Source organism: Euprymna scolopes, chromosome 15 (assembly GCF_053919585.1).
Source record: "Euprymna scolopes isolate OS-2025 chromosome 15, ASM5391958v1, whole genome shotgun sequence".
Classification (NCBI taxonomy): Eukaryota; Metazoa; Mollusca; class Cephalopoda; order Sepiida; family Sepiolidae; genus Euprymna; species Euprymna scolopes.
The window spans coordinates 99201067-99224619 of NC_136496.1; the positions used below are offsets into that span (position 1 = coordinate 99201067).

General features: G+C 31.3%; 1 protein-coding gene across 1 annotated transcript; it reads left to right on the top strand.

Annotated features, from left to right (window-relative positions):
• Window positions 1-201: 201 nt before the first annotated feature.
• LOC145294030 (chromatin accessibility complex protein 1-like) lies at window positions 202-22656 on the top strand. The gene is made up of 3 exons (XM_080141012.1): window positions 202-358; window positions 13577-13697; window positions 22322-22656. Exons 1-3 carry the CDS (start codon window positions 239-241, stop codon window positions 22396-22398), a joined length of 318 nt encoding a protein of 105 aa, XP_079997138.1. The 5' UTR covers window positions 202-238; the 3' UTR covers window positions 22399-22656.
• Window positions 22657-23553: the final 897 nt, after the last annotated feature.

A 23553-nucleotide genomic window follows, 5' to 3' on the forward strand; every position in this document is an offset into this window, starting at 1 on the left:
TTAGTCAAGAGGAATAAATAAAATAAAATAAAATAAAATAAAATAAAAATACCAGAAAATTATTTAAATCAATATAACGATTTAATAACATTTTTTTTTTTTAATAATTAAAATATAGCTGAAAGATGATAAATATTTTGTTAACAATCTGTGAAAAAGAAAAAAAAAAAAGTAAAAAATTTAACCCGAACGCATTTTGTGAGACTTCCGGTTTTATTCAGTGCGAGATCGTTACATCATGGCTGACAAAAACAGTTTCTGTGCTTTGCCGCTTTCTCGCGTGAAAACTATTATGAAAAGTTCTCCAGATGTTTCAAGTATAAGCCAGGAAGCTTTGTTTCTTACGGGAAAAGCTACAGTAAGTATATGACCCGTGCGTTCTTTTCTAACATCATTGTAAAATTAAAATTATTAACAGACCTCCTAGCTCATTGTTACTGATTAAAAAAAAAAAAAAAAACTCCCCGAAGTATTCATCCATTGAAAACTATTACATTTTCAGATAATAAAATTGTTTTTTTTTTGTTTTTTTTTAATTTAGTTGTTTAATTTTTAGAAGGGGGCTTCGTGTTTTTGTCTGTAGTTGCCAATCTTGCCTCGAGAAATATACTGGATTGTCGGTTTTCACCTAATACCGGTACCGTCATACTTAGGGGTCTCCCTGCTTCTGAATCGCCAATTTATTTTCGGTTTAATTAATTTACGTTGTCTTTATTTGTTGTCTGTTAGGATTTCGGTAAATGTTACCTTACGCTACAACAGAACACCCGACCACTCTAATTTATTTATTTATTTATTTATTTTTTTTTTTGGGGGGGGGGGGAGGGAGGTATTCGAGGTCGCTGAGAACGAATCTATAGGTACGGGCAAAAATGGGCTGCCAAAAATAGGGGACCTAGTTTTGAAAGCCGATTTATCATAATTTTTTTGTAGGTTTCTTACTACTTTTTGATTGTATTTAAAAGATTAGAGACTAAAGTTAATTTCCTAAAGGAAAAAAATATTTGTACACGTGAAAAAAAGTTATGAAAAATGTTTTCACGGCGAGCTAACCAATTGAGCTAAATCTTGAAGTTAAATAAATTCATTGTAAAAATCCTTTAAAAGATAAATATTAGTTTTCTGGGTCTATTTCCAAGATCGTTAGTAAAGTCCTAAGATATTGAATTAAATAAATTAAAAAAAAAAACAAAAAAACTCCTTGTTTGTGCACAAATAACTTGGTACTCATGCATGCAGAGAGTGATCCGTGCTGAAATAATGTTATTATTTAAAAAGCCGTTCTTAACATGGAGAGGGGAGGGTGTTTTCTATCTATTCTGTACCTTACAATTGAATAAAAAAAAACATAATAAAACTTTAATGAAACGTGGAAATACGATTTAAAAAATAGCGCGGATCAGTATGTGCACTAGCACCGATTATAAGGAGGCCCAAAATTTCAGCCAATCGAAACGCTGTTTCAAAATGAAGTCACGATAGTAAAAGGAGGTAGGAGTGTCAAGATTTCTCCCCCCCCCCCTCTCCAGACGTGCATCCATACATTCCTATTCTGAACGTTTGTATCAATTTTTATCATTTTTTAATTTAATTATTTTTATGCCCTGTTTTTAAATTAATTTTTTTAAATTATTGTTCGAGATTATATAAAAATTGTTATGCCGAAAGTTTCACATTCTTGCGAGCAAGAAAATTATTAAAATCTTGCATATATAAAAATTATGCGAAGTCTAATTTAGAAAAGAAATATTTTTGCTATTATAATTTTTTTTTGTGTGTGAAAATATTAAATAAACAATGCTTAATTCAGTGGTAATATCGGTAGTTTGAGAAATTCATCAGAGTTATATCGAATTCATTAATACGGACTTTAGGGGCTTTTTTCGTAATGTTCCTGTAAAAATTATTTTATTTTATTTTTATTGTTACAAATTATGATGCTTTATTTATATAAAAAAAGCAAAAATAAATTCTTGCGTTTTTTATTTACTACTGAAAACCATAACTTTAGTAAATGTATTTTTTGTTTAAACAAAACAATACATTTCTGCTCAGATTTAAATAAAAAAATAATGCGTTCATTATATTCTGCGATCATTATTTGGTAAATACTGAAAGTTTCATTAAAATTAGTTATTTTCCTGATTTTTGGTGAATTTTTAAGTAAAGGGAGGGGTCAAAATGTTTATACATTTTGAGCATCGACATTCATTTTTCCTGTACCTAAATCTGATAATCAAACTCATCGCAAATTTACTGTTTGCGTGGTATGAACCCCTGGAACATGGGACTATTTTACACCATTTCACTGCCTTCAGTAGTGTTTTCTTACATGATTCATTCGCGTGTGCACGCTGGTAGTGAAGTGACTTATCACATTGTGGAGGAATCTTTTTAGCGGGCATTTGAAATAATAAAGTTTTAAAAAACACTTTAATAAAAATAATTAGTGAAAAAATGTTTTATTAAAAAAACGCAAAAATTGAAAGGGTACCAATAATTTCGACTCTAACTGTATATATCACAAATTGAAGATAAAAGATCAATAAATAAAATAATCTAATTTAAAACAAAACAGAACAGTTTTGTGCAAATTTACCTGTAAAGTCAACAGTTTAAAAAAAATTTTTTTTTTTTTTTTTTTTTTATAAGTGAAACCTTGCATTTTTTAAATTTTGTCCTGGAAAGATTGAATCCCTACAACAATTTTTTCTGCTTCATTCAATAAATCACTCCATAAAGACGAAATAAAATATATTGAATAAAAAAAACTCATGTATTTCTTTAAGAGAATAAAAAAAAAAAAAAAATCGAAAATCGGTTGAGTGGAATTTTTTTTAACGGCAAAAACTGATAAAGTGAAATGTGATCATTTTTCAAATACGATTGCCCATATTGACTAACTTTTGTTAACAGCCAACAGTAGAAAGGGAGATTAATTCTAGCGCTTACAGACCACTGTAGTTCTTAACTCGAATAAAAGGAGACATTTGTTTCCCTTTATTACACTTCTGAAACATCTCATGTCGCGCTATTTTTTAATCCTTGCTTAAAAAAGTATTTTATTTAAAAAGAACATGGAATATAAAATATAAATATGGATAAATTCTTAACAATGAAGAATGGAAGTACATATTGATTAGTATTTTTTATAGGTAAGTGACTTTTTAGAATTTATATATATTTGAAGTAAGTTAAAAATTTGTTGATTTTCTTGAAATCTTTTTTAAAGAAAACCGATTTAAAAAAACAAATATTGCATATTTTGCTATTAAACCTCCAAATATTAAATACAAGGTAACTATGTTAATCGACAAGTAAATAATTTTATTGGTCACAAGAACTTAACTAACCATCGTAGGTTTTATTTTTCTTTCATTTTAAAGTAACTATATGTGACTTTGTCGGCTCATGATAAATGAATTTATAACCAATAAATCTTGTTTATATAGATTACCAATATATTAATAAGAAGAAGAACGATAACTTAAATGACAACTTAGTGAGTTTAAAGAGAATGTAAGGAATTTAGTGATTTACTTTCTCCGAACAATTCCATTCTCCGAAAGTATCCTGCTGACTCACCCCAACACAGTCAAAATGATACCAACTGTCTCGGGCATCACTGCGCACCATAGGAGATGATCCATTATTTGCGAAAAAACAAGTCGGACAGAAGAAGGGACCACCTTCTTCCATAAATTCTGTAGAAGACGACACAGAAGCGGCCTTTAAATCTAGAGGAAATGTTTTAAAGAATGGACCTTTTCGCAACCATCCCTTAATATACAGGTCGAGTGAACTTTACCATTGTTCCCATTTATGAGTTCAAGTACTTTGCTTAGACTCCAAAAGGGTCAGATTTTATATGGAGATTTAACACGATTTCTCCTGACACCTTCTGAGAGTGATCGCCCATTATATTGGCATCAACCTCTCTCAAGAAAAACAAGTAATTGTTGTGCCATATCTTTCAGAATTTTTTGATACATCTGTATCTCAATTCCAGAAACTGCAAAAGTTGAGCTCGACTGGAACAATCAGGACACAAATCAATCTGTAATTATTTATCAACAAACAAGGATTATACCCAGTTTGTAGAAAATGATTAGGAATTAAAATATTGAAACCCCCTTCAGAAGCAGTAATATAGGTAAGCGATTGATCATTGATATCCTTTTCCACATCAGAAAGGGTAGTTAAGTCGAATAGATTCTCTTTCTGCCTATTAATTTCTTCAAAAATTGTTTGATTGTCTTTATCATTCTCTCCCATGCACCACCTTGCCATAAGTTCTATGGTAGGAAGGGTCTTCCTTTTAATAGGAGCCACCTTTGCCTTAGCAAATAACAGGGAGCATTTTGTTCCTTTTTTTACATAAAGGGAAAATCCGTATGCAAGGTTAGATGCATCACAAAAGCATATAAACTCTGCCGGTGAGTCCTCCATCATCACACGTCTGGGGAACTCAAAATCACTTAATTTGGTTAACTCTTTTGCAAGAGTTTGCCAAGAGACTGTAAAATTTACAGGAATTTCCTGATCCCAGGATAACTTGCTTTTTCATAGTTGGCTAACCAAGATCTTGCTCTGAGTAGTAACTGGGAGCAGTTACAATAAAGGATCATATATACTCCAAATTTGAGAAAGAGCCCATGTTTTGTGTTGACTTTTGCATCTATCACGGTAGGGGCCAGTCTAACTGTGTCTATACTAGGGGAGTAATGATACCCCAGGACCTTTTCAAAGGTAGGAAGAGGGGAAGTGATAGACCTATCTTCTCTCATTTTGTTCTGCAATTCTGAGCAGTTGGAATTACAGGACTGAAGATCGAACCCTGCATCCTTTAATATTTCACATACGGTATTATACACCGCAAGGAGGGATTCGACCAGTGGTGACCAAATTATCCACATAAAAATTAGTAGTCATTAGAGAAGAAAACTCATCAGTCATATCTCCCAACATGAAGCTTGAATATGTAATTCAAGATGAAGAGACTAGCATTGAAGCCAAAAATGATTAAATTGTACCTATAAATGCACAATTTCTCATTTATTTTGAGAAAGAAACAGAATTTGTTTTTATCCTGCTCAGTACGCAGGCGAATTTGTAAGAAAGCCTTACAGAGGTCTCCCAAAAGGACATAGTTATTTTTTCTGAAGGCCAATAATAAGTCGAGCAGCTGTGCTGTTAAGTTCACACCAGCATACGCTGCATCATTAATGGCCCCCCCCCACTTTTTAAAAGAACAATTAAAAACAGGACGGATTTTAGTGGTAATCTCAAGGTCTTTCTTAAAAACGGGTCTATGAGGAATCCAGAATTTGTCATACTCACCAGGAGTAGCAGAGAAAGATTCAATGATACCTATTTGTTCATAATCTTCGAACACTTGTAAATTTTCATTATATAAACCTTGTTTCTCTAAAGAAATGACTACCCTCTGCATAATCTTCAGGGAAGGCACATAATTAGATTCTACCTGAGCCAACTTTTTGTAGTCCCAGGACAGATCTACATAATATTTCCCATCTTTTAGTACAATGTTTTTTTTTTTAATTCAGCTATCTTTGCTTTATCATATGAAGATTTTAGCATTTTTATTAATTCTAACTGAATTTAGGGAAAGAAAATTTTCTCGCATTCTTCGGAAGATTCTTAAAAAAAAAAAAATGGACTAAGTGGCTCTGAATAAGAGGAGATAGGATTTAATATGCTATCCATCAAATACGAAGAGCAAGCAGGTAATGATCACCAAACTTGATCAAAGGGAGGAAACTCAGAATGAGTTTCTTCCCTTTGATTTGGGCTTCAAAAAATTGTGCTTGTCCCTAAAAGGGATAATTCGGTACTTGTACAGTTAAATCAAAACATTAAAAAATGAGAATATCAAAAAAAGGTTATATTGTACGTATCCGTTTTGAACTAAAAATCTCTGAAAAAAAATTTCACTTAATTTGATCAAGTAGTTTTTTTTTTGTTTTTTTTTTTACAGCAGAAAAACACATTTTTATGAGAGCGCGTTGAAGGCAGTCATCTTGGATTTTTTCTTAATTTTCGTTTGGAGTTTAGAAACGCCAAAGGGAGATAACTCCAGTTAAAGCGCTGACACTCCCTCCCCATCTTTAATACTAGCTTTTCTTCCTAAAAATAGAACCTTTTGCTCGGTATCATAACAAATTGTTTTTTCGCTGTAAAACAAAAACTACTTGATAAAATTAAGTGAATTTTTTTTTCAGAGAACTTCATTCCATAACAGATGCGTATAATTTAAACCTTTTTCGATATTTTCATTTTTTAATGTTTTGATTAAACTGTACAAGTACCTATAATTCTATTAAAAATTTTCCAAGCAGTCCCATTAAGGCATTTAACCATATGGAAATATTTTATTCGCTGAATTAAGTTCAGACCAACGAGACCATGTAGCACATTGCCATTTATATCTTTATATCCATGGCAGAGACGAAAACCTGTTTCAGTTATGTTAGCCGTAATCTTTTCAAATGTCTCAACTTGAAATTTTAAGTTATGGCTGTCAGTGAATAGGATAGCGAAATGAAAGGGTTTCTGAGAACCCAATTTTATGGAGAAATCGAGTTCTAAGAGGTCCATAGACCTCATTCCAATAAACGTATTTACAGGCATAGGCACTAATTTTTCCCTAGATTTCAGTTCCTGCAAAATAGTCTGGGGGGGAAAAAAAGATTTTTGACTCCCAGTGTCCAAAATGCAATGGAAAAACACTGGGGGGTCCTTTGCCTTTCAAGGACACTGATAACAGGGAATATACAATTTTCACCATCAGATAAAGAAGTTCTTCCTACAAAGGATTTTGATGTTTTGGTGCACATTACAAAACAATGAGTCCTTAACCTACAACTAGTGCATGGGTAAGTAATTTTTTCCCTTTACATTCTTGTTCTGAATGACCATCAAGACACTTGCTACATAATTGAAGCTGTTTAAAATAAGGTGCTTATGCACTTATGTTACCATGCTACTTTTTTAATAGTATTTTCAAGTTAAATTCAAGTTTTATGATATCTTTGTTATTACATTGTTAGGTGAAAGTATAGAATAGTTGCAAAACACTCTCCCCATGTTAAGAATCGCTTTCTAATTATTTCAGCATGGTAATATAAATGTATAAGTACCAAAAATAATTTTCTTTGTAAAAATAAAACCACTTGATCAATTTATGTGATTTTTGGTGTATGATATTTTCTTTCCATTACAGATACACATATCGTACAGATTTTTCTTTCTTTATTTTTTTCATGCAGAAGGGAGTGGGGTCTGGACAAGTGTTGTTATTTCTTTGACATCTGATAACTTCCCTAAAACTGTATGCATAAAGGTAGAAATGTATTCGGCATTCAATCAAATAAAGATAATTTATGGTAATGTTCCCTTATAATATTAAAACATACCAAGTTTTTGATATACTTTATGTATGTTAAAAAAAAATAAAAAAATACTTTGGTGACCTATATTAAGAGTTTAAAAATCACTGTAAAGAAGAATATTAAATAACTTTTTTCATCAATAGATGAGGTTGCGTACGTTTTTTTTTTTCTTTTTTCTTTTTTTTTACAATAAAAATTCTGTTAAAGATTATCATGTGGTAACATACATATACAGGGTACGTATACTCGGCATAGATGTCGCACATCAAATAATTCATATCATGAGGTCACAAATGTAAAATGAATTGATACAATGTTTAAACAGTCACACCTGGAATATTTCAAAACAACAACCAATTCCACATTGGCAGAATTTTGATTTGGAATAGGATTTATTATGCAACTTTGAAGTTGTATATCGTTCTCCTACCAGATTGGATAAATATGTAAAAATACATGGTGACCCACTTCTCCCGAGTCACTTACTTTGCAATTATACTTGTATGGTCTTCTCACTTCAAAAATATCATGCATTAGAGTTCTCATATGATCTAAATAGAAATGAACAAAAAGTTTTATTTGATAGTGAAAAGTGCATATGTCAACATTCACACTTCATTCTTCAAAGTGTAAAGCCGAAAGAATGGTACAATTTCAATGGCCATACCATAAAGATGGTGCCTAATAATCTTCCATAACAGAAGTATTAAACTCTGGGAGAAAATCAGGATAATGATTCACAGCTCATTTCACTCTGGTGACCAACTTTGTTTTGGTTCTTCTACTAATGGACTGTTTGTTGACCATTACCTTTGTTCATTTTTTTTATTTTTTTTATTTAAAAAAAAAATATTTATAGACTTTTTTTTTTTTTTTTTTTTTTAGAACTAAAAAATAAAAATATTCTTTGGAGTGGAGGAGGGTTGTTGATAATTGGGCCCCTTGTGATTTTGTAAATAACTAAAAAAAAATTTCTTGGAAAAAGAAAGGTACTTCTGCAGTTTATAGGCCATGCTGAAATAATGTTATCTATATATCTATAAAAGTGAACGTGTCTATGTACATTTTCCTACGCAATAACTGTCAATTTTCAGTCTACAGACTCAATTTGATATATAAGGTACTGAGATTTGGGAAAATCTTTGTAATTCGTTTTTGGACAGAAATTTGTATGTATGTATGTTTGCATGTTTGTCTAAAACTTTCGACAGATGCGACGGATTTTTACAGGATCAGTATCGTTTTGAAATTCGACCTTTCAGACGACAAATATCGAAAAATTTGCTTTTTTTATTAAAATTCATAATTTTTTTTTATATAAAAAATTAAGAATTTTAATTAAAAAAAATTAAATGCACTTGTATAAAAATTAGGAATTCTAATTAAAAAAAATTAAATGCACTTGTATAAAAATTAGGAATTCTAATTAAAAAAAATTAAATGCACTTGTATAAAAATTAGGAATTTTAATAAAAAATGATTACACAAATACTATACCTGAACAGTGATAATCAAGTAATCAGTAAAAACAAAATGAAACAAGTTAACAAACTAGAAATGAAACAATGTTAATAATTGATTTAAACTTGTTAGCATACACAAAACATTAAAAAGTAAATAAATTGTAAAAACAACTGAATCCTTTGTTGAAATATATATATATATATATATATATATTTATTTACCAGTGGTGAAAAAAAAAACCGGACTAAAGTGCTCAAAAAACATACAGTAATAAATTTCCTATATATATATATATATATATATATACGAGCAAACAGTTAATTAAACATGTTAAAAAACACTTTGAAATGAGTTAAAAACATATTTAATCTGATAGGAAACACTAGATAAGTGGATGATCCTTAATCCGCAGAGTTTCGAAGAAATACTTTCCTTCTCACCAGAGGGTAGGAATTAGCAAAATGCGGGATCGGATTTTGCATGCAGAGGTATTTGATGAAACAACAAGTAAGTCAAAGATCTTACTTGATAACAAAAAAAGTGAAGCAGAGGGAATATGGTGAAGAAAAAGGTGATTACACATGAATGGATAGTCTGGTGGAAGATAAATAATCCAGTGACGGTAAAATATATATATATATATATATATATATATATACTGGTGCCATTTAGAATAGAGCACAAATACCTATTTACTTGAAATGGTTAATCTACTTTATTACTGAATATAAAATACTTATTGACCATAGAGACCCACCATCTGTGATTAATTGTAACTTTTGTGAAGTTTCAAGTTGCTTACAATCACAGCAAGGAACCTTATATCCAAGAAAACACTATTTTAAAGAGCCAACTGATTTCTTGTGTGATTTTTCTTGGATAGTATTAACAATATTTTAGCTGCTAATTTATCCATTGTGATTAAACTTTTTTTTTTTTTTCTTTTTACTTTTATTCACCACTAGCATTTCAGCCCGGTGTTGCCGGGTTGTTTGGATGTGTATGTTGAGCAAAAAAAAAAAAAAAAAAAAAGTGGTAGTAGGAAAGCAGGCTCGAACCCGTACCGCAAAGGAGGAAAAGAACGGGGTAAAACCTAACGTTTATGCTGTTACGACCACCGCCAAACCGGAAGTGACATTTTTTAAAATTAAGGCTAGACAATCTAAAGGAGAGGATAACTTTCAAAAATATTGGCGAAAAAAGTGACCCCCCCCCATGTAGAAAAGTGCCTAGTTGAAGGGGAAGATATTAATGTTTTTAGCCAATCTTTCAATATTTGTCGTATGAAAGGTCGAACATTAAAACGATACTAATCTTGGTAAAATCCGTCGCCTCTATTGAAAATTTAAGGCAGACATGCAAACAGACATACATACATACATTTATATATTGGTAACTAAAATTTTTCGACCCAAACTGATGAAAAAGCTTGCCCTATCTTTGAATACCCTTTATGTAAAATTTCAAATATTTAGACCAGAAATTGTCTGAGTAATTTGAAAGAGACCACAGAAGTCAATTTTTTTAAAATTTTGACCCCTATTATGACACCTTAAAATTTATTGTTTTGGGCTGAAATCAAGTTAAGTTAGATCCATGTCCAAGGAACCTATATCTAAAATTTCAAGTGTTTAGACCCAAAATTGTTGGAGGAGTTTGGTGGTTCTCAAAGGTCAAATCATTGAACTTTGACCCCTTAATCGCCAAATTTCTGGCCAAAAACCGATCAGATCGATTTTCCCAAATCTCAATACCCTGTATATCAAATTTCGAGTCTGTTGACTAAAAATTGACAGTTATTGCATAGGGAAATACACACACACACACACACACACGCAGACACACACACACACACACGCAGACACACACACAGACACACACACAGACACACACAGACACACACACAGACACACACACAGACACACACACAGACACACACACAGACACACACACACACACACACACACACACACACACACACACACACACAGAGACACGTTCACTTTTATATATATATAGATTCACTCCTAACAAGGCATATTGCCACTTGGACATTTGAGGCCATATCTACAGGGAGTTAAGCATCTGTTTGTATTACATTCAAATTTCAACATGTTCATACAGTCAGAAATATTGAGGGAATTCCAAGATCTAGCAGCTCAAAGGAAGAAACTATTAAAGTAGAAGGCTTTCCAGCATCTATGGATCTCTACAGTTTTGCTGCATGTTGAGTTGTATCGAGGGGGCACAAGTGCTATGAGTTCATCGGAGCACATTCCATTAAAGTACTTGTAAAACAAGCATAGGGATGCAACAGTGCGGGGTGATGGGACAGAGGTTGAAACTTGGTTGATAGTGAGGAACCTATTAAATTGGAGACTTTTTTTTTTTTTTTTTTTTTTTTTTTTTTTTTTGGACACTGTAAAGAGAGACTAGTTGTAGATGTACAAGCCCAGATGTGGCAACAATACCTGATGCAAGATTGAATGGTGGCTTTAGACTATAAATTGTAGAGATACAAGATACTGTTAGGTGTGAGTCGTTTTCTAGTACGATAGACGGGACTTAGCAATAAAAACTATAAAGTACAATTGACACGCTACCGAAATGTTCACTTTTATACAATACTTGTTCTCTCTACATGGTGTGTATTTACTTGCAATTTATTTTAAACTATGCCTTTTTTCCTCAAAATAATTTTCCACTCTGCATGAATACAGTTATGCCATTTTTTTTTTTTTTTTTTTTTTTTTTTTTTTTAAATGGCAGCAATTTGAAAAAAAATTCCAAGTGAGACATATTTTTTGGAAAGAAATAAATTGAATTACATTTTATACTTCTTACCAATATGCTGCAATGGCCCACAAGAAAATCTGACAAACCAGAATCAATATTGATTGATATTGATTTTGTAAGAAGAAAGCTATCAACGACAAAAAAAAAATGCTAAAGAGATTGACTTTACTTTGTTTTGCGTGCAGTGGCTCTGCTGTTTTAACAGTGTCTGTGACCACGGCTCTCCAAATTATAGAGCCATGGTAATCTCGGGAAGGCAATTAAAGACGGTAGTTTCCCGTTGCTTTATATCTTGATTCAAACATAGATCTCTCCGCTCCACCCATGAGTTAAACTTGCCCCCAGATACCAACCGGAAATTTTCTATGACTTGGCACAGTACATACAGCACCTAGCATTCCCAAATGATCACCCATCTGGTACTGGCCATGCTTATCGTTGCTTAACTTTGGTGGTTTGGTGAGAACTAGTGTGTCAACGTGATTTTGCCGTATATACTTTGTTTTAAGCTAATATGAATCCATGATTGTTTCCAAACAGTTTTATTGTCTAATTTCACTCATAAAAATATGGTTGAACCATCACTTATGGTTTTCAGGCACATATACATACATATTTACACACGTTGCAGACTTTTGAACAATATAGAAAACAAAGGACAAAAACAATAGGAAATAGTAAAAGAGTAGAAGGGGATAAAATCCTAAATGATATTAAAATGACAGCTTCTTTCTTCAGGGCTTTACATTGGGATTGAAACAGTTACATTTGCGAGTGATTTTTCAAAATGGCGACTGGAAATAATGAAACGCTTATCTTTTGATGATTGTATTTTTTTCACCGACATTCTTGCAAAGCTCACTACGGAGTGAAAAATATCTTTTCAACTTTTTTTTTTTTTTTTAATAAAACGAGCAAATTTAAATTATTTAAACAATAAAAGATTTAACAAACAATATAGTTTTTTCTTTTTTTTTTTTTTTTAACAAAGTCTGTTTAAAAAAACGTCTGAGGAAATTCGAATGTTTATACCTTCAAGTAACAACATAAAATTTGGTGTATATTTAGAATTACACTTATTAAAAAAAATACAAAAAAATATTTATGATGTACATACTCGTCATAGAACGAGGATGTCATATTCTAAAAATCATGAGGGTTTGGTTAGTAACTTTTCTATTTGGTTAGTAAACGAAAATATTTAGTTGTCAAAGGTCAACTAAAGATAAATTTGTCCGTAGAACCCTGTTCTTAGAACTGCACACCTGTGGAACTCTCTTTCGTTCACCTACTTTCCAGTTGACTACAATATGGTTGTCTTCAAGTCCAATGTAAATAAGTTCTTGATGATTCCCCTTAAGTAATCTAATTCATCAAATTTCCACTACTAACGATTACTATGATAGTGTTCCATGTACACTCTTTAACCCTTATCCTCGAGTGGCCCCAGGGCGTTGATAAGTGATGACTTCTATGCAAAAAAGAAAAAAGGTGAAAACAAAATTCTTGTGAAGTGAGAGGTAGGACAGATGAAAAGACTGTAATTGGAAGAAACAAATACAAATTGTAAAAGGAAAGAAAGGAAGAAAATTTAAATAATAAAATATTAAGCTGTGAAAAATCAGTCTTTTTAACAAAATTTATTTTATGGCACTGTAAATTTATATGGCTTTGGTATCTACTATATAAATAACATGTTGTATAGTTTAAAAAAAATTGATAATTTCGACAACTGTAATATAAAATATCTTTTGATTTGTTGTATTTCATGGATTATTTTAGTGTTGATACCAATTTTTTTAAAGCTGTTCAACGCATATAAAATGGATGTTAAACTGAATATTATAATGATCATCATCATCAGGAAAGTCTCATTTTCCATTGAAATTTTTCTTCTTTTATAGGAGTTCTTTGTACAAAACCTTGCCAGGGTCTCTTTGACAAATGGACGAGATCGAAAAACACTACAATATGGTGATCTGGCTGAAGTGGTTAATACAGAAGAAACTTTGCAGTTTTTACAAGGTAAAATTTTTTTGATCATATTTTTAAAATTGCCTGTAACTATATATATATATATATATATATATATACACACACACACACACACACATTTTGTAGTTGCCTGTCTAGCCACACTGATTAGCTGTGATACAGTGAAACTACTGTATGTGGATGACTAATATATATATATATATATATATAGGAAATGATATTGATAGTAGAAAAAATACACTGATGCATGAAGATTTATTGATCAATTTGAAACAAGACAATACATTTCAAAGCATAAACTTTCTCATCAGAAGAGGAGGGGATGTGCTAAGTAACAAGATATGGATGCAACGTCTAGCAATAGGCATATTTAGGGGACTTGTATGTATTGGAGAGGGGACAGGGTTATCCAGAGAATTATTATATAATTATGCCACTTTAAATATACTATAGTGGGATTTTAACAGGATTGGGTGGTAGCAGTGTGGAGTATGCTTTTAGGAGTAGGTATTATTAGATATGGGAGTTAATTAGGATCCAATGAGAGTTAATTATGCTAAGCTATACAATTAAAATAAAGAAAAAAAAAAAAGAATAAAAAATAAGTGAGAAAATGCAAAATAAAAGTAAAAGATAAAGTGAAATAGAAAAAAAAAAAAAAAAAAAAATTTGCAGATGAAATGAGTTGATGAATAGTGTTAAAATGGTGCGATATGGTAACAGGATAATCAGCTAGGTTTGGTACAGATAGGATATAGTCTAGTAAACGGAGAAGGTATGGTTGGGTAGAAGCATAAAAAATACAAAGTAATATACTGTCAGGAATATAAAGTACAACAATGATAGTAATAATAATATTATTAATAATAATCAAAATAGCCATATTATTAATGGATAAATAATGAGCATTACTATTAATGGCTGTAATAACAATAATAAAATAATAATACTAATGATAGGGATAAGATCCTTTAAAATATAAAGAATAAATAATAAAATTGATTGTCAGAATAAAATTATGATAAATTAAGAGGGGATAATGTTATACAAGAGAGGGATGCTGGTCTTGTGCAATGGAATAAATGGGGAGAATGATATGGGATATTCATAAAAATAATTTAAGGGAGAATGTAGACAGTTAAAACATGTCAATACATGCAGATAGAAATTCAAGTGTCTCTCATATATATATATATATATATATCTCCACAATTACGTTTTGTCATATGATTCATCAGCATGACTGAACTTTGCTAGATTTGAAATCAGAACCATATAATAGAATACCTATCTCAGGACGAGTATAAGCAATGCATATAGCATTAGTTAAATTTTTTTTTCTTGTCTTTCGTTGAGAGTAGGTGGTATCGTATGGTTTCATTGACAACCCCTGAATAGCAATTCACAAAAAGGGGAAAAATGTGTCCATGTTACTCATCGTGTTGCCTAGAATACATATTCCATAATTCATGAATTCAATAATTTGTGATTTTACTGAGCACATATTGATGCTTATGCATTTACATGGATCCTTTTTAAAAATGTTAATATAAACTCAAAATTTGATGTTGAGCAGTTCTTTTCTCTATTAAATCTTTTGTGTCTAACCTATTTAAAATTTTTGGAGTGGGTAGGTGCATCCTCTAAATGGTAAAGTTTAGAAAAAGTAACATGCTTATCTTACTTACTGGGTTGCTGTGAATATATATTTTGAATTCATCATGATTAGTTCATAAAAGAAACAAAAAAAAAAACAAACCCAAACATATGTACCCTATTAATGTTAACATTTACTAAAAAAATAATAATGTGCCTATTATTGTTGGGACAAATTTGGAATCTTAAAAACTCGGAACATTTTGGAGTATCGGAATCAGAAAAATTTGAGGCTAATTACTAATTCCAAAAACAATTCTCTTAATGTTTTTTCTTGACAAAAAAATGAAACAAAAAACAAAGTATTTATTTATTAGAAGATTGTTTATTTATGTAGCAAGATTCCAGGCGATGCCAGATGGTCTTGCTTTTCAAATAGAGGAAGAGAAGGTAGGAGAGGGGGTGTGATATTTGATTAAGGAAAAAAAAAAAGGAAAATGTCCCTGGGACCATAGTAGATAATAATTGTTCTTTAAGTGGTTTTAATTTCCATTTTGTACTCATGTAGCGATAAGAAGAGGCAAAAATGTCCATAAGAAATAAAATATTTCAATGGAAAAAAAGGAAATAAATAAATATGATAATGAGATTCTTGAGTTTGGCAGAAAAACAATACAGGATCGTTTTCTGGTTGAGTTTGAAAGAACAATTCAAATATTATGGAAACAATGACTTGGGTTCAAAATGTCTGCTTTGGTGTCTGGGAGATGTTGTCATTTGGGTCCACCTGTTGTATTTAACTACCAAGCCAGTGATAAGTTGGTTGGAGAGATAGATAAATAAAATTGAACCTGGGGAGAGAGATGGTCACGAAAGAGAGGAGGTTCACAAGAAAAGAGAAAATGAAGGGAATGTAGAGTGGTGGGGATAGAGAAAGAAGTTCAGGAGATAAGAAAAGGAATATAAGATAATGGGATAAAGAAAAATAGAAGTTCAGAGGAAAAAAAAGAGAAGTAATCTTCCATTGACAGAAGGAGGAAGATGCCAATTTTATAAAAACGCTTGTTTTTTTAGAATTGGGTCCTTTTTACTGGCTGGCATTGGGACGTACACATCGCCCTTGCCCCGCCTGGTGGGAGGGGGGTGCGAAACCTTCATAAGAGCTAAGTTGAAAAGCTCTTGTTCTTAGCTGGGAAATTAACTAGATGAACTTATGTTATACACCCTGCATCACGAAGCTCGGATCAAAGAACTCAACTTTAAACAAGTGTAAAATGATTTATAAATAATTATTTTGTTTGGTTTATAAAAAAATGACCCAGAGTTTTTCTTTGTTTCTCGATTGCCGGCCTGAATGAAGATGCAGTTTATTTCAGGTATGCCCTGACTCCAGATGATGAAGAGATAGACTGGATCCAGCACAAAACCAGAGTGACGGCCGAAATCGACAATGTTACCACACGGACCTAGGGTCATGCACATTTCGCGTGCCCTGAGCAGCAAAGAGATATTTTCCAGTGACCAGTGAGAGTCTGGTCACCCTTGAGGGGTCCACCACTAGACAAGTAAGAATGTAGCCCTGCTGGGTTGCATCTATGGTCCTGCGAGAAACGAACACGGCCAGGAGTACATCACAAGTATGCTCCCGTGAACCAGGGTAGCGACTGATGCGGCCCCGGACAACAGAGGGTATTAGGGTTATATTTATTTTATAACCCTGAGCTAAGGGTCACAGGACTGCAGTTTAGGAATCTCCTTCCCAGATTTAATATTAAATCTCTGAGTCCAATATTGTTTTTGTATTGATAAGTTATGGTAACCAAAGTAAATATTCTAGAGTTCACTTACACCAATTCCCTTATTAAACCTTTTGAAATGTTAAAATTTCTTTTTGCACTTCATTGTTAAATGTCTAAAATGTTGGGACAAGTCTTTATTTTGCTGACTCTGACCCTTGTCTGGTCACCATATATATATATATATATCCTCTAAAATAATGTTTTATTGAATTTTCCGCTTTAAAATTCTTTAATACTTATTTCCCTTTGAAATTAAATATTCAATTTATGGAAAATTTGAAAAGTTATGACTGCTACCTATCTCTAAAATAGCTATTTTATCTAAATTTAGATATAAATGGCACAGATAATAATGGCACAAATAGAAAAATAAGAAAAAGGCACAAGTGAAAAATATAGATAAAATTTCACAATTAGTTTATCAAAATTTTGGATACAGTACATAAAGGGGAAAAAGTTTAGTTTGTCAAATTAACAAAAAATATATATCTACACTTACAAAAAAATGAGATTTTACTTTTTAGGCGTGAACAAACTGAAAACAAAACAAAATAATTGTTTTAAAATTTAGAGCAGAGAGTTGGTTCTACATATAAATTTAACATGAAATGCTTCCCCATTTCCAGGCAGTTCTAATTTTTTAGGGCAGTTAATTAAATTGTTACTAACCTTGTTGGGTGAATTTGTAATAGGATGCCGAGCTCTAATATTTCCTTTTGCAACAAAATGTTATAATTGCGAATTGACAAAAAAAAAAAAAAAAGCACTGAGAATTTCATAAGAACGTAGTATTTACAGTCTCAGAAAAATGTTTAAAAATGAAATAAATATATTTTTGTCAAGAAAACAAATTACTCTTACATATTTATTTATAATTATGAAAGAAAAATTGAATACAAGCACTCCCCCGCCCTTTTTTTAATTCTTATAAATTTACTCATTTTTTCATTGATGGGTTTTTGTCTGCCTTTGTGTTTGTTTGGATGGTTTTTGTCCAATCACTGCTATGTCATGCCATTTATGGTAATGTTTTAAGCTCTATTTATAGGAAAGCCAGACAGCTCCATTGGTAAACTGATGATCTCCAGATTTCATTTTTGATTTCTGATCATGGCATCCGCTTTGTTAAGAATTTAGTTACTATTAATGTAATATTTCCCATTTCTAAAAGTAGTTACCATTTCTGATATTTTGAATTTCAACAAACTTAACAATGTATTTATTACATTTTAAAAAAAATTGTGAATGATGAATGGATAGATAGACAGACACGGACAAAATTTTTATTTCTCTCTATACTTAATGAAATAGGAAAGTTTTTTTTTTTTTTACCCATTTACAAAATGACAGTATAGCTTTACAAATGTTGCCTCCACACAAATCCAAAATGGTCACATTACCTGTGACTACTCGATGCATATTTTTCATTATCTATTTTATTATCTATTATCATTCAATTTCATTTGCTATCACAAATGACTACATTATTTCTGAAGAAAGTAACTATTCAAAACAAAGTCATAGTGAACCGTGGTAGGAGGATGACTCTCCCACTTTTCTTTTTTCTACTGTGACTATCTCAGTTATAAGAACGAGGCAAGTATTTCATAGTATTCACTGTTCAGTCAGTGTTCGTCGTTATTCTATTTTTGGCTATTTACATTTTCCCTCTTTCGTACACATAATTATCTAAAATAATAAAGGCTCCTTTAATCTTTCGCGCCTTCATTTTCCAGTGATTTCATTGGTTGAATACTTACATTCATATAACCCGTCATTTCATAGTTTTTAACAGATGCGTCTGTGACTAGGTTGATATGGTCTACTCTTTCGCTTTCTTTTTTAAAGACTTTACTTGCATTCACGTTTCATAAGTTCTTTAAAGCAATAATTTTTCCTGTTTTTTTTTTTTATTGTGTTAGTTTTAGCATCCAAAGTTACATTTGCAAACAAAATCAATATATAAAATTCAAAATAATCTCTTGGAGTAAAAACAAGTAATCAAATTAGGTGTTGGCACAAAAAAGTACTTTGAACATTCACTCTGTGTGTATTTTCCTTTTAGATTTCTTATACTTATACTGTGATTGCACTGAAAAACAAAAGTATAAAATCATTGCTATGGTTTACTCTTTCATCATTCCATTCGCATTTAAAATACATTCTTTATCTCGTTTTTTTCAATTAGGTTCTTTTGTTTCTTTGTTGGTTTTTGCATCCCAAACTATTAGCAAAAACAAATTTAGGCATCTCTTAGGATACAAATAAGTATTCACTTTAGGGGTTTATTTGTTTTACGCTGACATTTTATGCTTTGTGCATGAATAATCTTTGGTAGCTTTCCACAAAAAATAAATACGTTTTTGTTTAGGAATAAACTTTTAGTTCGATAACAATCGTTGCATTTGGTTAAAATTTTATTTTCAACAGCATTGAGCAAATTCACTATTCTAGAATACATTCATAAATAATTTCATTCTAATATCACTTTTATTTTATTTTTTTACTTGATATAATCACAACTATTCATTACTGATAATTAAAAGGCAGTTTAAAATTTAAAGATCCTACTTTGGTCCACAAAACTACAAAACAATTTCACTGGTAAGAATAGATTCCTTTTGGAAATATATATGTTGTTCCTGCCAGATAATCATATTTTCATTTGTATTCAGATATAACTTATTTTTATTTATTTTTGAAAAAATTTATATAACAAAACTCATTTCTTTCCACATTCAATCTTTTCTGCAGTTTATTCGTGGTTACTATTTTGTGATTCATATACAATGATGCACCAGATAATCATAGTTTAATTTGTTTTTGTAGTGGCCTACCAAAAAAAAAAAAAGACCTGGATGTCTTTTATACTGTTTTACTCATTAGTTTGGATTTTTATTGAAACTGATTTTCCAAAGCCTAATTCTTTTAATCATTTTCTGAATAAAAAGAAAAACCACCTCACTATTTTCGCATATTTCTATTTAAATTTTTCCTGAATATTTTTATGTCTTCCATTAGATTTTGCAGGGCAGATGAAAAACTTTGGCAGGCCATAGTTTGAAGACCCCTGGTTTATATGATGAGTTAGTTTTCAAGAAATAGTTATGGGATGCCAGGATAATGTAGAATCTATGAGAGGTGGATGATGCAAAGGCTGTCAGAAATCTACTCTCTTTCTCTCTCTTCACATGGACAATGTATTATTAAAATATGCTGCACTTCTACAAATGTATAAATGATTTTATGTTTCAACTTTTCATTCGCTATTAATACAAATCATATTTGATTACATTTAAAATTTTGTAATGTTTTTGTTTTTTTTCTTACTTTTTTTTTGTAGATGTCCTTGAATGGTTTTGTGTTAGTCTGCATATTGGATTTCAGTTAAAAATAACATTTTCGTTGCTAAATGTGCAGATGTAATGAACGTATTTTATTTTCGATGTGTTCAAATATCTATAGAAGAGGCTTTATCTGTTGATATTTAGCTCATTGTCATTGACACGAGGGTCAGTAGGGAAAGTTTGAAAAGTCAATGCCCTAGAGGAAGAGCACACTCACCTGGGGAAAAAAAAAAAAAAAAAAAAGGGAATCTTGCTGGTATTTCCTGCTAGAAACTCCACAGCCAATTAGCAATAAACTAACCTCTTCTCAAAGAGAGAAGGCTAAACCTGGGAGGATGAATTTTCTAGAATTGTGCAGAACCAAAGCCATACCTCGGTCAACGGGGAAAAGGCCATCTTAGCAATTGTCTAGACTCAGTTGGCTAAATCTCAGAACGAAAATATATTTTAGCATGTATTTTGTGCTAGTAAAGTATATAGTAAAAAAGCTATAGATCAAACGTTTAATAACTGACATGCAATCTATTAGTAGTCTTATTTGTTGTGATCAATATCAAATACAACATTGTTTTCTCTATGCATATATATTATTATTTTAATTTTTATACCTACAAACATTAGTGTGTCATGCTTATGCAATCATCAGTGTAGGTAGTGATAATCACTCTGTTCAAAAGATTTGAATTGCGTCAACAAAGCCACTGTTGACTTTGCATCGTAGTGTTTTTCCTCTGAGCCATGGGCAATTAACGCAACACATAAATAGAAGGAAATTAAGTACCTATGAATGCTGTGTCGACAGGCATTCGCAATAAACACTCATGAGAGTATTTGATGACATCCAGTCTGAATGATGCGTTTTCACTAAATCGCTTTTTTTTTTTTTTTATTATTCCCTATGTGTGTGTGTATTTATATATATATATATATATATATATATATATATATATCTAAATGAATAAATGCAAAGGTCGGGGCCTATTTCTTGCATGAACAGAAAATTCAAAATGCCTTATTGAAATTTAATTCAACTTTGCACCATCTATTTTATACACTGCTTATATATGCGATATGTCGCAAGTTTAACTGATTTGCTTTGATTTTGATAGAAGAAATAATTCTGTTTCATAATATTATTTCCATATTTAGTATTTGTGTTCGAATGTTCCTTTCTTTAAAAGGACTAACTTGATTTTAAAAAAGTTGTGATCTGTTTATAAATGTCAAGTGAAAAGCCAAATTGATCTTTATCTTTCCTTATGATCACATTTAAAAGTTTGTATCAAGATTACCAAAATGCTAACATTTAACTATATGAATTTTTTTTTTTGTGTGTGTGTTTATATTAAAATTATGAAAGAAATGTCCATTTGTATTATTCAGACTAGTGTTCTCATCTTGAATATTATTCTCAAATGTTTCTCCTAATGCAACCTCTGACCTTTTCAAGTATATCTTGTCGAACTCTGGAATCTGCATGTAATTTCAAATAAAACCCTTTATTTAATCCATGGGAGATAGAATGCTCTTGTTCTCTCAGCCATGACCGAATAGAAGGCTTAAGTCATTTGTAATTATTTTCTTAGTATTACCTACACTCTACATTGAGTTAATCCTTCAACCTCCAGAAGAGTGTAACTTAGAACTGAATTTTACCTAGTACTTTATCAATTGCACTATTGATCCTTGTGAAGGTTACATTAGCAGAAATATGAAAATAACAAACAAAATGAGAGCAATAGTTGAAATTATCAATCCTCATCTAAAACTTCATAAACATGAAATGTTTAAATTAATATTTCAAGTTTTTCAAGTAGCAAATTTTGCTAAGAGATAGCAAGCTGACAAAGCAAGTTAGTTCTTTAATAAAGCTGAAATTTATGTTTATTTTTTTTCTCTTCTCTTTCCACAGATATTATTCCCAGAAAAATTAAAGCTAGTGAATACCTGGAATTTTCCAAACGATTGGAAGAGGAAGCTGATGAATAATGTGATATTATTAGACAAGAGAAAGGAAACCGCTCGACTTGTGTGTCCTCCTGCCGTAAAGGAAAAGAGTGCCAACAGCCGCAGCAGCATTCCCGCATTCATCTCTATCTACATTTTATGATTATCACCACCATCACTATCATAATTTCCTCATCACTATCACCACCATCTCCATCATTCACGCTGAAGCAGTTCTTTCATCTTTCATCAGGTTTTGACCTGCTAAAGCAATTCACTAATTAAACTGCCTTCATTTTCCATCTTTGTTTATTCATTTTATTGCATATTTTACTTTTTTATTTTTATTTTTTATTTTTTTTGAAAAAGTTTTTGCTATTAAATCATTTTTTGATTTTGGTTAAAAAAAAATAAAATTGTTATTTCTTTATTCCAAATTTACAAAGTTGCATATTTTATAATCTTATTTATTCAATGTCATTTTTTTTTCTCTTGTCCATGAATTGGGCAGATACATTTCCAACACTGTTAACACTTTGTTAACGGTCACAAAGTTGGTTGATGGATTACTTGTTGTCTATCATTTTCATATGGAGTGTACTTTTACGGCTTGGTGTTCTCTCTTTCACCAATCACAATTGTTAGTGGAGTCCTTTACCATTCCACACAAAGTACCTACAAATCAGCAGATACTTCCATGTGGTTTAGTCTGCCAGCTGAGATGGTTTACCAGAGTTAAGCCATACATGAAAGATTTATTAAGGGTATGTGTGATGAATAGGTGTGACCAGCTATCCTGATACTCTCTGCATACAGCTGGTGATGAGTTTTGTAAGATCCTACCACTAAACAAACACGCACACACCATAAACCCTGTGTATGATTCTTTATACATCTGATATAAAAGAAAATGCTCATCTAGATTGTTGAAAATATCAAATTAAATGTACAGATTTTATTCAGTTTATTATGATAATAAAGAACATAACCAGAAGAAACTGTAAACATGTACCATGCAGCATCTTTTATTAGATGCATATGAGTAGCAAACGTGCAGTTGTTAGATGCTTGGTCAAAGGAAAAGGGAGGGGGCATTGAAAGCTGAAGATATCCCCGGCCAGAGTCAGATCACCCAAGAAATATTCTCTTTATTTAAAAAAATTAAGTGCCTTGCTGACTAGGAAAACTATTGGAATC

Coding starts and splice junctions, on each gene's coding strand:
- LOC145294030 (XM_080141012.1), top strand. CDS start 239: ATGGCTGACAAAAACAGTTTCTGTGCTTTGCCGCTTTCTCGCGTGAAA. Junction 359..13,576: donor TTCTTACGGGAAAAGCTACA/GTAAGTATATGA, acceptor CTTCTTTTATAG/GAGTTCTTTGTACAAAACCT. Junction 13,698..22,321: donor AACTTTGCAGTTTTTACAAG/GTAAAATTTTTT, acceptor CTCTTTCCACAG/ATATTATTCCCAGAAAAATT.